This window comes from Sardina pilchardus, chromosome 12 (assembly GCF_963854185.1).
Source record: "Sardina pilchardus chromosome 12, fSarPil1.1, whole genome shotgun sequence".
NCBI classification, from domain to species: Eukaryota; Metazoa; Chordata; class Actinopteri; order Clupeiformes; family Clupeidae; genus Sardina; species Sardina pilchardus.
This window is the reverse complement of record NC_085005.1, coordinates 13,011,843-13,027,391: the sequence shown is the minus strand read 5'-3', so window position 1 is coordinate 13,027,391 and position 15,549 is coordinate 13,011,843. Positions and strand designations below refer to the sequence as shown.

The 15,549-nt window shown below is 45.1% G+C and overlaps 1 protein-coding gene across 1 annotated transcript in view; it reads right to left on the bottom strand.

The window, feature by feature from the left end:
• hbs1l (HBS1-like translational GTPase) overlaps positions 1-15,549 on the bottom strand; it is a 37,539-nt gene that overhangs the window by 8,835 nt on the left and 13,155 nt on the right. Inside the window, exons 5-10 of the mRNA XM_062550167.1 lie at positions 8,936-9,041; positions 5,711-5,985; positions 5,052-5,217; positions 4,727-4,844; positions 791-937; positions 527-601 (exon numbers count right to left, since the gene is read on the bottom strand). Coding sequence (XP_062406151.1) covers positions 527-601; positions 791-937; positions 4,727-4,844; positions 5,052-5,217; positions 5,711-5,985; positions 8,936-9,041 — 887 coding nt within the window. The remainder of the gene's footprint in view (positions 1-526; positions 602-790; positions 938-4,726; positions 4,845-5,051; positions 5,218-5,710; positions 5,986-8,935; positions 9,042-15,549) is intronic.

The following is a 15,549-nucleotide window of genomic DNA, read 5'->3' as shown; positions in this document are numbered from 1 at the left end:
AGGCTTTCATGTAGTACACATCAACGTCTTGGGAGTCAGCAGCACTCAAACCACATCCACATGAAACTCTCAGACACACCTTACACAAAGGACCATCAGAGTCTGACACACCACACCCATCTCACTCACGCAACTCACTTTCACAAAGAAAAACACACACACACACAAAATCCGTGCCTTGGTACACAACCTACAAATATATACAGTCTCTCTCGGCCCAGGGACTCTTGTGCAGCCCGCCCGCCTGCCCACACACACACACACACACACACACACACACACACACACACACACACACACACACACACACACACACACACACACACACACACACCTGTGCCTTGTTAAATAACAGATACAGAAAAATACATAAACAATCTCTTTCTCAGTCTCTCTCTCTCACACGCACACACATAAAAGAGAGTTTGTGCATTTGTACACAATCTACAGATACATTCACACATACACGGTCTCTAATTATCTCACTCTCTTCACAAACATAAAGTAAACAAATGCACCACGTTACCTTAAAGCCTGCTTGCTTCAAGAAATGACCAAGTTTGCTGGTGATTTCTTTAAATCGTTCCTGTTGCCAACTGACCTGTAAAACACAACACAAACAAACAGACATAAAAACAAACACTTAACACACACTAATAAGCAAACATACACACGCACACAACAAAGTATATACGTTCGGACACACACGCACACACACACACACAAACACAACCATACGAAAGCACAGATTCAGCATCCGTTGTGCTGACGCGTCGTCATGGTGACTGACCTGGTCCATTTTGTTGACGGCGACGGCGAGCTGCGTGACTCCGAGCGAGCGGACCAGGAGGGCGTGCTCCCGCGTCTGACCGCCTGCCTCGAATCCCGCCTCAAATTCCCCACGACTCGCATCCACCACCAGCACCGCCACATCAGCCTGTGAGACACACACACACACACACGCACACACACACGCACAGATAGCTTAACACACACAAACAGATAGTATACTATACTCAGACATAAATAAATTCAATATTATACACACACACACAGATAGGTTACTACTCACACATACATAAATCAGACTTTCAGATATTCTACACAAACACACACACACACAGTTTGTTATACTCACACATTTTCAAATGAGTTCTTAAACACACACACACCACCAATATAAATGTCATGGTGCACATAAATGGTGTGCAAACACTAACATAACATATTATCTCATGGGGTCAAATACAAACACACACACACACACAGGTCTCTAGAGGTCAGATGGAGCCAAATATATATACAGACACAAACACACGCACACACACACGCAGGGGTCAGATGAAGCCAAAAGGACAAATTGGTGTCCCAGGCCCAGGAACTGAACGAGGCAACTCCTCAGCACGTGGACAGAAACCAGGTCATTACCATCAGCCAGAGAAAGCAGCTCAGCTCACACTATTACCACAACTAGAGCAAACATACCTATGCTCCACTGAAAGTGTGTGTGTGAGTGTGTGTGTGTGTGCGTGCGTGCGTGCATGTGAATGTGTATGATTGAGTGTGTGTGTGTGAGCATTTGATTGAGGGTGTGTGTGTGTGTGTGTGTGTGCATGCATGTATGCGTGTCTGACTGTGTGCCTATGCGTGTGTAAAGTGGGGTGAATTGCACCTATTTTTGCAAAGCCTGTCACACCCAAACTGGAGCGAAGCCATCATATCAGTACTGAGTATGTCCTAATTATGAAGCTAATGTGAAATGGGCTCGGTGGCTGATCGGCCACAGTGGGAAATCCCCTACCTACTGCACGAGAGAGCACACACCTTCCCTGTACTGTGCTTGTGTCTAAAGTCCTAACCAGTGCACTTGACTACCCAGATAGATTCCCTGAGTATAAATACTTCATCTGCCTTCCAGATAGTACTGTGTCTGTGTGTGTCTGTGTCTGTGTCTGTGTGCCTCTTTGTCTGTCTATGTGTGTCTATGTGTGAGGGAGATCATCAATCCATGCGCGTTGGTGGGTGTGTGCGTGTACGTGTGTGTGTGCATGTGCGTGTGCGTGTGTATCTACCTCAAGATGTGTGTGTGAGGGAGATCATCAATCCATGCGTGTTGGTGGGTGTGTGCGTGTACGTGTGTGTGTGTGTGTGTGTGTGTGTGTGTGTGTATCTACCTCTAGATGTTAAGGTGTGCCTAACCATGTGTGTGTGCACATATTTGTGCTTGGATTACACAAGAGTGACCATCACTGGCACTGGCGAGCTCTTCTTGTACAGTATGGTGGTGTTGATGACACATTGGTCTCGGCTGTCCTGAGCTTACTGGTGGTGGTGACCCAGAGGACTATCAGCTCCCCTGATCTGGGTTCAGCGAAGAGTTAACAAAATGACTAAAACTGTCCGGCAATTACGTCACAAAAACACGCACTTCTCATGAACAATGACAAAGGCTTACAAGCAAGTCTCACAATCTTACACACACACACACACACACACACACACACACACACACACACACACACACACACACACACACACACACACACACACACACACACACACACACACACACACACACACACACACACACACACACACACACACACACACACAAAAGTATATTCAGCCTCTAAGAAATATATACATGCGCACAAAGTTAATCAAACATACACACAGACATACACACACTGTTCACCCTCTCTTGCACATGCATATGTGCGCACAGACACACACACACACACTGACACACCCACAGACATACACATCCACACACTCACCCACATACACACCACAAAGACATCGTGCAAATCCCTCTTCTCACGACAAGAGGAAGCAAGTCTTCCTGTCAAAACGTGACACAGCAATTTCAAGATTTCACTCATACCCAAAATTTCACTCATCTTTACACACACACACACACACACACACACACACAGATGTGTAGAAAGACATCAGAAGTGAGACGAACGCACGGATGGACACACACACACACACGACTCATCCTAAAACTGATTCAGAAGCACCAAAACCAAATAGGGTTAAGTAGGGTTAGAGTGAGTTTGAGGGACGGCATGAACTGTCTTTCACAAACACACACACACACACACACACACGCAGAGTTCTAAAGCCTCCCTTTCCAAAAACAGGAATGGCATGAGAGATATCATTAGTTGAAAATGTGCTGATGATGAACACGAAATGAGGCACAATGGTGATCATAGCATGAAGCTGCAACCGCATTCTACTATCATTTGGTTACTCACAGATCTCACAGATCACACACACACACGCAGAGAGTCACTGATATGCTCTAGGTCTCGCTCTCCCTCAACATCAGGGTAAATGCAGGGGTGCTGCTTTTTTTACAGAGTAAATCAGTGTGAGAGAACAATTTATTAGCATGGATGGGAAGGGGATCATCAGAGTGCTTATAATGTATGTGCACACACCTGAAACATGCTTCTGTGTGTGTGTGTATGTATGTGGGAATTCTCCTTTACATGTGTACCTGTGTGTACTGTATATGTGTGTGTGTGTGTGTGTGATTACGGAATACCCCTGTGTGTTGGTCCTGAGAGAAGGGAAAGTTAACCCTACAGTCAGACACATATTGAATAATCTAACTGAATCATACGATGCGAAACATTTACCACAGTGCATGCATTTGCGTGCCTGTGTGTGTATGTGTGTGTGTGTGTGTGTGTGTGTGTGTGTGTGTGTGTGTGTGTGTGTGAATAATCTAACTGAATCATATAATGCGAAACATTTACCACAGTGAATGCATTCGTGTGCCTGTGTGTGTGTGCCTGTGTGTGTGTGCCTGTGTGAGTGTGTGTGTGTGTGTGTGTGTGTGTGTGTGTGTGTCATGCCCTGTGGTGAAGGGGAAATGTTTTCATAGTCAGTGGGGGAGCATTAACAGGGAAGAAGGTGTATACTTCTGCTACGGGAATTTAGGAGAGGATCTGTTGAATGGTGTCCTAGGAGTGTTTGGAATATGTTCAATTTTCAGGCCCAATTCACGTCCAAAAAGATCCGGCAATGACGAAACCATTGCAAAAGGAGATGCGGCGGAGTAAATTAAATGTTGCATGTTGTTGCAAGCCAATCGCAAAGCATTCAACATGTCTAGTCGCAGTCGCAAGGTTTTAGAAGGTCGCAGCTCATCTTGTCGCAAATCTTTGGTTTGAACCCCCCTTTAGAGGAGAATTTGCCATACTGTTGTGTGGATGGAAAGGACACAATGTTACTATGACCCAAGAATATCTATAAAGGCCCTGGCGTAATAAAGGACGAAGGGGACTGTTTATCCTGACACACTCGAATAGAGGATATGTTTCTAGTGAAAGAAAGAATATTTATTTTGTTGCGTGTGAGTATAGGATATGTGTCTAGTGTAACAGATCATGTTTATTCAGTCGCACAGTTTACACAGAGGGATGGCTGGTTTTTATCCTGTTGCACACGATAATAAGATGTATTTCTAGAGTTACATAGGGAATGTTTATTCATTCAGTCACACTGCGTGACACAAGCAGAGGAGACATTTCCAGCGTGAGAGGCAGTGTTTATTCTATAGATGTATTCTAGATGTTGTTTTCAGTGTCAGGGGACATATTTTCTCAGACACAAGTAGTGAATGTATTTCTAGTGGAGGGACTCACATGTGGTCGCACATGAATGGGTGGTACATTTCCAGTGCAAGGGGGGAATGTTTAGAGCGACGCACCTGTGCGGCCCCAGTGATCATGTTGGGGATGAAGTCCTTGTGTCCAGGGGCGTCCATTAGGGTCACAACCTTAGTAGCGGTTTCAAACTTGGTCATCCCCACGTCCATAGTTACTCCCCTACATACACATACACACACACACAAATTGGAGGATGTAGGTTTTTTTTATTTGAAAAATGTGTATAGTATAATTTGTTTTTTATATCATATTTCACATTATTATTGCAATATTCAATGGAAAGTTTGGAATGTAAGGCTTCATGTGTGTTAATGTGCTTTTTGATATTTGTGAGTGTGTGTGTGTGTGTGTGTGTGTCCCGTTCACCTGTCTCTCTCTTCCCCGGTCTCATCCAGGACCCAGGCGTATGCGAAGGAGGCTTTGCCGGCCTTCTTGGCCTCCTGCTCGTACTTGTGCATGGTCCTTTTGTTCACGTTCCCCAGCAGGTACAACAGGTGGCCCATCAATGTGCTCTTCCCTGCGTCCACATGGCCTGGAGCACGCCACACACACACACACACACACACACACACACACACACACACACACACACACACACACACACACACACACACACACGCGTAAAGTAAACATAAAAATGTTGTCTTGTCTAACTGGATCACTTGTCTTCTTGCCAGTAGTCTCTCACACACACACACACACGCACACACACACACACGGTGTAAAGTAAACATAAAAATGTTATCTTGTCTAACTAACTAAATAAATGATCTACGGTCTTAAGAAATAACACCATAACTTCTGCCAACATACTACAGCAGTTTCCCTCTGTCTCTCACACACCCAGGGCTGTTTAGTACCTACAGTACTGTATGACTATTGTACGTTGAGTAGTGGTTTCTCACCCTGTCAGTTGTCTAACACACACACACACACACAATACCCATGACCACCATTTTGATTAGCGGTTTCTCGCCCTGCCGATTGTCACCCCTTCACGCCCACACACACACAAACACACGTACCTATGACCACCATGTTGAGTAGTGGTTTCCCTCCCTGTCGCTTGTCCAGCTCGGCGCGGATGTTGAGTTGTGTTTTGCTCTTGCCGGTGGTGCGGGGCGTAACCGGGGTAACAGCGGGCGCAGGCTCGTCACCGCTGCCCTGGTTCTTGACGGGCGTCTCTGGGCGCTTGGCAGGGGCACTGGCAGGCGTGGGGGCAGGCGTCATGGCAACCGCCTCTGGGTTAGGACTGGGGCCCCGGCGCACAGAAGGATTCTGGACGCCATTCTCCTCCATGCTGAAGTACACACAACACACACACACACACACACACACACACACACACACACACACACACACACACACACACACACACACACCAGTTGCACATTAGTGTGATGATTCAAACAGGCTAACGCAGTCTTACTGTACAAATATCTGTTTGCGTATGAGTACTGTTTGCAAAGTACTTTATTCAATACTAATAACCTAGCCACAGAAATAGAGTCATCACCATCACTTGCACAAACAGACCATTAGATACCTATGATTTAAACTAATATACTGGATATGTGTGCGGAAGAAATCACCCATAATGCAAATACAGATCTCCATGCAGACAAATTAATTGGTGTCATGTTCCTATAAAAACACACCTTTGAATATGATATTGCATATTATATATGAACACACACACACACACACACACACACACACACACACACACACACACACACACACACACACACACACACACACACACACACACACACACACACACACACACACACACACACACACACACACACACACACACACACACACACACACACACACACACACACACACACACACACACACACACACACACACACACACACACACACACACACACACACACACACACACACACACACACACACACACACGCCAACTCCACCCCAGTCTATGCTGCTAATCAGGTGAGGGGGTGGGGCAGTGGCTTTATGGGTGAGAGTCTGTGGTTTGAAGAGGTGGAGTGTATGTGTGTGTGTGTGTGTGTGTGTGCGCATCTGTGCACACATGGGCGTGTATCTGTGTCTGTCTGTGTGTATATGTGTATATGTGTGTGTGTGTGTGTGTGTGTGTGTGTGTGTGTGTGCACGCGCACACAGGGGAGGTGTGCTCGGGTGTGTGTGTGTGTGTGCAGGCGAGGTCTGTGGTTTTTTAGGGGGAGAGGGACCTACAGCATATCAGTGACTCCGTGTGCTTCTGAAAAGCACAGGAGTGCAGTGAGTACAAGTGTGTGTGTGTGTGTGTGTGTGTGTGTGTGTGTGTGTGTGTGTGTGTGTGTGTGTGTAAGGGTGGGGTACACATTGCTGGGTGGTAATCTAGGGCGAGCAGTCATCAGAGGATTTTTGTCGAAGCTGTCCAGGGGTGCAGGTTTCCTGTGGACCCTGAGTGCTGGACACCTCAGTCCTCCTGATATGAAACACTGGCCTGCACACACACTGGTGGACACGCACGCGCACACACACACACACACGCTGCACTCCTGTGCTTTTCAGAGTCACTGATATGCTGTAGGTCCCTCTCCCCCTAAAAAACCACAGACCTCGCCTTCACACTCACACACACACACACATTTTATGCTGAGAAAACCTTGATATCTTATGCTGCTGGAAGGTGAACAGCAAACATTTGCGTTAACAACAAGGATTTACCATCCTTTGGTGTTGACCACCAAATACACAAGGGGCCCTAATTCAAATGGTGTACAAAGTGCAAATTCTGTCAGCTGTAAACTTTAGCTATCGAACTACGGCTATCTATGAACTACAGCCATCGCCTGACATGTGGGAGAATAGAGTGGACTCCTTAACATTTGTGGTTAAGGTCTTTGTGATTCATTTCTAATATATATATATATATTTTATTATTGCTTTTATTAGCTAATTAGCTTTAGTTAGAATGTTAGCCTAAGCAGGCCATCCTTTATGCCATAAAATAAGGTGTGAAAAAGACACATTTACTTCATCATCGGTCTGCTGTTTATATACTGAATTTAAAAAAATCAAGTCTTTAAGTTTGATTTAGAGTCTTATTCATAACACAGAAAGCACGCTGAATGTGCCACTGTGAATGATACAGTAAGCACTATGAATAAACTTGAACTAGGTTATGACACTACACATGGAATAAACTAATAAACTAGGTAAATAACTAGGTTATGACACTACAGTAATTTCCTGCATAGAAACCGCATTGTGTATAAGTCGCAGGACAATAAGAAACACAACCATATTAACACCATATGAACTGCCCCCATGTATTAACCTCATAGCTGAAGAAATTTAGCAAAATCAATGTATAAGCCGCGGCTAATAGTCGGATAAACAACAATGCTACCAAAAGCTGTGCTCTACGCATTCAGTCTACTATAGTCCATCTCTCTACAACTTTACGGATGATTACTCACTTTTGTTTCTGACACGTCTCATTCTGAATTGTTTTCCTTGAAGAGGAAACAAACCACATCTGCAGATGTCAAAATCTACTAATTCAGAGAGATGCCACTTTCAGATGTTCAAGAGATGAAATTCCAATTTTAGGGTATTGCTCAGTGTGTAAATGTGTGTGTGTGTGTGTGTGTGTGTGCATCGAGTTCATCAAGCACTCTACAACAGGCCTTCTCAGAGCTGTTGGAGACACAGAGGGAAATATCAGCTTTGAAGGTGTGTATTTAGGCATGCACCTGTTTGTTTGTGAATGTAAGGGTTGAAGGAATGGCTGAGTTTGGGCGTGCATCTGTTTGTTTGTGTATGTAAGGTTTGAAGTAATGGCTGTGTGTTTTTGAGCGTGCAAATGTTTGTTTGTGTATGTAAGGTTTGAGGGCATGGCTGTGTGTTTTTGAGCGGGCATATGTTTTTTTTGTGTATGTAAGGTTTGAAGGCACTGCTGTGTGTGTTTGAGCGTGCATATGTTTACATTCGTGAAGGATACACTCGTGATGCACAGGGCATCTGCAAAGGTCCGTGTCAGGCTTGCCCCGCCCATTACAGCATCAGTTTACAACAACTTTGCTGTTTTTCAACGTGCAACATTGCATTAGTTGAACTTCACTTTACACACAAGGAAAGTTTCACCACACAAATTATATTTAAATCTTATTGCGGTGTGGTGTCTGACTTGGTTTGCTGGAATATAAATATGACATTGATGCGATTTTCATTGAGTCCTTAGTTCCTGGCCTGTGTTCTGTAGCTTACCCTGGCACATCAAAGCCCATGGTCTGCTTCTTGCCAGAGACGGTCATGCGGGCGACTTTAGGGATGACCTCGGACTCCACTTTGTTGCGATTCTCCCGGCCTTTACCTGGGAGAGGACAGAGAGGTACAGCGAGGTACATCTCAGTAAAAAGACAAATAATAATAATAATAATAATAATAAACAACACACCTATATTGTATATTCTCTCATGCATCCACGCATAGTCTCACTAGTTTTATCTTTCTCTCTCTTTCTCTCTCTCTCTCTCTATCACACACACACACACACACACACACACACACACACATCCTTCCATGCATATACAGGCATGCACATGTGCATGCACGCACACACACACACACACTATAACTTATCCACTCATTAACACATGCACACACATATAGACACAGTAAACACACAGACCCAAATACTTTTTGTTTCCGTCTTTTTTAATTCAGAGACAACTTGAAAACATGTGTCTGCAAGACTTTCACTTCTCCCTCATCAGGTATGGGGGTACCGAGCAAAGAGAGCAAGGGGAAGCACGCAAACATAAAAACAAGATATAAAAAAGGCTTAAGACTAACAGACAAGCTCTCACAAACACAGATACGCACAGACACGCACACACCCTCAAATCAATGTTCAAAATCTCATCAGTTTTTGCACAAACCTCTTGCAAATTTGCAAACCTTCTCTCACACTCTCACACACACAGGCATACACACACACACAGACATACACCTCCTTGGTCCCTCAGTCATACCAGTACTTGGATGATTCATAAAAATGTCCCAAAAGCTGTCAGCTCTGTGTACGTCTGAGTGTGTGTGAACAGTTTTGAGCGCTGTGGCCGGGAAAGGGTTAAGTCCGCCTGCGTCAGCACGCTCGCTCGCTCGCTCAAAAATAGAGCGGGTGACACAGCCTTTTACTGTACGAAGGTCCCACACACAGGAGCCAGGGGAAGTGGGAGACAAGCTGTGGGACGACGGGACGAGAGGTTGGTATCACCTGACGAGAAATCATGAAAACCCCACAAACTCTCCCCCCTCTTCACTATCTCTCTCATTGGTGTGTGTGTGTGTGTGTGTGTGTGTGTGTGTGCACACTTATCAAAGAACACACTTCAAGAGTCACAGTGCACAACTTGAGTAGATGAGGAAAATCTAAAAGCACATATGCACTTAACATGCATCAGTGCACACACACACACACCTGCAGTCTGTCTGTCTTTCTCTCTGTTTCTCTCTCTCTCAGACACACACACACACACTGGCAGGCAGAGTCACTTTCTCTCTGTGCGGCACACAAACACAGCCCGGGGATTCCCTCACGGGCTATTCTTGTGGTCGTCACCATCCTTGAGAGAAAAATCCCCAAAAGTCTTATGAATGAAACAGGGTTTCTTCTGTGCCCATTCAGTCAGTTTCTCCAAAACATAACAACTGAGGGGCGAGTAGGAGGACGAGAAGGAGGAGGAAGAGAGAGGAGCAGAGATTAGGGGAGAGTACAGGGCTGGAGAGGAGAGGAGGAGGAGGAAGAGGAGGAGGAGGTGGAAGAGGAGGAGAAGAGAGGGACAGAGATTAGGAGAGAGTACAGGACTGGAGAGGAGGAGAGGGGAGTAGAGGAGGTGAGAGAAGAGGAGAGGGAGAGGAGTAGAGGAGGGGAGAGAGGGAAGGAGAGGAGGAGAGTAGAGGAGGTATAGATACAGTAAGAGGAAAGGACGAGAGAGGGAAAGAGAGGAGGAAAGTAGAGGAGAGGAGAGAGAAGGTAGAGTAGAAGAGAGAAGTAGAGTAGAGGAGGGGAGAGGAGGAGATAGAGGAATAAATTAGAGGAGAGTACAGGGGAGGAGAGGAGAGTAGAGGAGAGGAAAGAAAAGAGCAGCAGATGGGAGACTAACTAGAGAAACACAGAGACCATGTGAGAAGTGGAGAGTCCCTCAACACCACTGGAAAATACACCAAACCACACAAACAAACAAATACACACACCTTCATTCTGGGAACAGACCTGTGTGAGGCCTTCGATGGGGTTGCACTAGGGCTCAATATGTTCTGAAACATCTCTCTCTCTCTCTTGTTCACACATACAAGGAACAAACTTAACACACAATAACAGAGCTGATGTTACACTAGAGTCCAATATGTCCTGGAAAATTAATACTGTGTGTGTGCGTGTGTCACTTAACCGGTCTCACACACACACACACACACACACACACACACACACACACACACACACACACACACACACACACACACACACACACACACACACACACACACACACACACACACACACACACACACACACACACACACACACACACACACACACACACACACACACACACACACACACACACACTACTTTACCAGAGATTGCAGAGATCCAAAACTGCTGTTTGCAGCAGGCCTCAGTAAGAGTGCTGGGAAGGGAATTCACTCGCACAGACTGACTCACTGGCCTAAATGACAGGTCTCTCTCGACCACGAACACATCACTACCAACATGCTGCATCTATCAGCGAGAGACCCATGAGTCACTAATCACTGGACCAGGAGCAGGGCTAAGAACCCACAGTGCACACAGTAAATGGAAAATGCCAGTCATATCAAACATCAGATCAAAGATACTGTGATCTAATAGTGATGTCTAAGGACTTTGGGTAAGGCAAATTAACTGCAATCATTTTTAAGTACACATTCTTTAAATTTTTAAGACCTACTACACCTGCTCCAAATAAAATGTATTGACTGTCCTCCTGCAATTTAGGACGCAATGACCATTGGTGGTCCCCCTTTTTTGACTCATTTTTCCATTTCGCTACCTGACAGTTATTTGTATGACCTACAGTGAGATTATATCTGAGTGATAAACTGATGGTCTTGGTGCAGTTAGTCCCTAGCTCGTGGAGTTGGTTTACAGGCATAATAAAGCTCACTTAAAATTTGAATTTGTGTGTGAGAGAGAGAGAGAGAGAGAGAGAGAGAGAGAGAGAGAGAGAGAGAGAGAGAGAGAGAGAGAGAGAGAGAGAGAGATTGGCCATTCCAGCAGGGGGCACCCTTGCTTCTAACTTCAACAACCTGATATTCCACGAACTACACACATCTGTGAGAAGCACGTTGAGATTAACCCCCCCCCCCCCCCCAGAAAAACCAATAACAGAAACATTAACTCACTTTAAACACCTAGAGGCTATTTTATCAAAGTGCACATCCGTCTTATGTGGTTATTGATTAAAAAGCATAATCTCTCTGCAGAAGTGCTCTCACACACTCCGCTAAAGCCACACCCTTTACACACACACACCATCCAACGCCCCCCCCCCACCCCCACTGCACTCACAGACTCAACCACAGTACCCCCCCCCCCTCTCCCAAAAACACGAAACACACACACATTATACCACAGCACCACTTGCATATACACGCCACCACAGCAACTACGCCCCCAACACACACACACACACACACACACACACACACACACACACACACACACACACACACACACACACACACACACACACACACACACACACACACACACACACACACACACACACACACACACACACACACACACACACACACACACACACACACACACACACACACACACACACACACACACACACACACACACACACACACACACAGTAGGCACCAGGCCAGGTATATTGTCAATGGGGAAGACTTGGAGGGGGAATTCCCTCCTGGAGGGGGGCATAGACAGTTCACTTCCTCCAGCATTTGGGACGTTTTACCAAGTATTCAGGCAAATGAAGGGAGGGTGTTATTGCCAACGGATCCAAACACGCAGCCGTCCTCCAATCGGTTGAGGTGCCTGATGCCATGATAAATTGAAAAAAAAAAACCTTGTGTTTTTTTGTTTTTTTTTTGCCGCTTGCGTCTTTGGTTGTGGCAAATGTACAGTCAAACTGATAACTTCAAACTGATAATTTCTCAGACTTTCATATTACTTACTTTCTCTTAACGAGTCATCACATCTGTATCTGTGCGTGTGCGTGCATGTGTGTGTGTGTGTGTGTGTGTGTGTGTGTGTGTGTGTGTGTGTGTGTCAACGTTTTGCTCATATTTGGACACAAAATGCAATGCAGATAGAACTGTGTGTGTGCGCATGTGTGTGTCTGTAAATTTAGTTCATCTGCAAGTGTGTGTGTCTGAGTGTGTGTCTGTATCAATTTCACCTCTTCTGAGATGACTCATATACACCCTCTTAGTCAACAGAAGACACTCCTGAAGTACACACAAGTACAAGTGTCACAGACACGCACACAGACACACACAGACACACACACAAGTTATGATTAGTCTTTCCACCCATCAACATCCAGCCAGTGGGTCAGGGTGGATAAAAAGATTTAAGTGAAATGTATACTTGTTTGTCGTTTTCGAAAACCAAATACACACCTCATCAGGGAGCTGGACATTTTGGGCTTGGTGGGATGGCACTGGGCATAGACTAGGTGTTTTTTTTTTCCCTTTTCGCGTGGTTTTTCCCTTTGTTTACACGCCTGTGATTGATTCTTTCCACAGACAACACAATGCACACCACTACCATTAGCAAGCATCTAACATGTTTGCAGGGTATGGTCAACATTGGAAGACAGACTCCACAGCAAGACATCGGCAACTATGTGTTGCTGCTGGCAAGGTTTTTGCATGCCTTTCACAGACTGCTCATTAGTTTCACACCAAACTCACTGCTGCGTTAAATTTCTGACACCTGCTTCTTATCCATTGTCCCCCCCCCCCCCCCCCCCCCAAGTACACACACAAACACACAACCTCTTGCTATGTTCTTGCTGGTAAGCAAATGAGTTTTGACCATATTCGCAAAGGAATGCATTGCAAGATCCTAAAATTCCACATTCAAATTTGAACGAACCTTGACATTCACTAGAATGTTCATTCTCCAACAGTCTAGTCACACCAATGTGACAGTACCCATAGACATAATATACATCTATGACAGTACCTACCAAAGATTCTAGAGTGCTCCGCTCCAAGATCTTTGGTACCTACTGAAGGGCATGAACATTTATGAATGGTTGTGCTGAGGATAATAATGGCAGCGCTACACACTGCAAACTTCAGGCTCTGCCAGCTAAGTCTCTGTGTACAGTAGGACCTACAGTAGCATGCCATTTGCATACTATTCAGGTCAGTAGTGTGTGGTTTACAGTAGGTCAGAGCGATAATTCCCCTACACACCACTACACCTACAACCAAAGTCCATGGAAACACATTTAGATAGGTCACCTTAGCTGCTTGACCTTCTTTCCAAGATATATTAAATATAGGGCGAGATATCATTTTTGTAACATTCAGCAAATATCTCCTCACAGTCCGAAGCTTTAACCTAAATGTATAGATTGACTTCTTTCTGCCACATATCGACTCATTTCTCAATAAGCTGCCCTTCCTAGTTCTAAACGGATGGTTGCTATGGTCAAAGGCCCGTCGTTAGTTCCATCTCTCCTGTTGTCAAGCAGGCATATCCCAGGATAGTGATGAAACTTAGCTTTGAAAAATCACTATTTTACTTAGCTTACTGCCATGCAACTAGTTAAAAGTTACCTCTATCATACGCTACAATATTGTTCATAGGTGTGCCAATAACATACAGTTAATACACCTTCTAAAGAACACAAGACAATGGGAAATGCAGTGGAATAAGAACGAGTAATATCGCTACATAAATATACAAAACTAAATTAAACTGAAAGCCATTGATGGTTTATTTTTCCCACACTGCTCTAACAACTGAGTAACAGGACTGCAGGATGTACAACAGTGAGTCACCACCACCATCAGGCCACCGGGATATTCTGCATATCAGCACAGGGGGCCCGACTTAAAAGCGACTCAAAGCAACTCATTCGGGGATTTTAAACTCAAAACCACTATGAGCTGTGAGCAAGCGCTGATCACTGTGTATGATGCTGCTGGGAATGAAACTCATGACCTCTCTCTAACCATAAAGCAGCTCGTTGCTGCTTCCACGGGCCAATGCCTTGCATATTTCCCACCCATCCATCCATCTCCTCGTGTCTGAGAAGCAGTGTTTTTATGCTAATCAATGGTGCCACAGACAATCTCACCGGGGTACTTCAAGAAGAGAATGCTAGAGGGTCACTATGCAGATTACTGCAGTACGGTGGTCAGTCACGCCTGCTCCCACAGTCCCTCGACTGTCTCTGTAGCAGGACTGACCACCACTAAGATGAGGCCGACAGCACAGCTTAGAGATGGGACTGAAGCCTGACATTTCTCAAGGGTCTCTTCCATTTAAGATGGCCAAAGTCTTGTGTTTATTCTAGCAGGTTTAGGCCTTGGAATCAGTAGTAGAGTGCTTTGAAGCCATGCAAATGGTTAGTGGTTCTGCATACTGACATCAGACTTAAAAGACTGAACGTCACCATTGTTGTTTCCATCCTGCACTACCAGGTGAACTACAGTGACACAGTCAGTAGGTACAGTCAGATCGATGTACATCAGGCCATTGGGATGTTCTCACATGTTGTAAGAGTACTAGGGAACAGGGACTGACTTAAACCTGCTCAAAATAACTCATAAGGGACTTT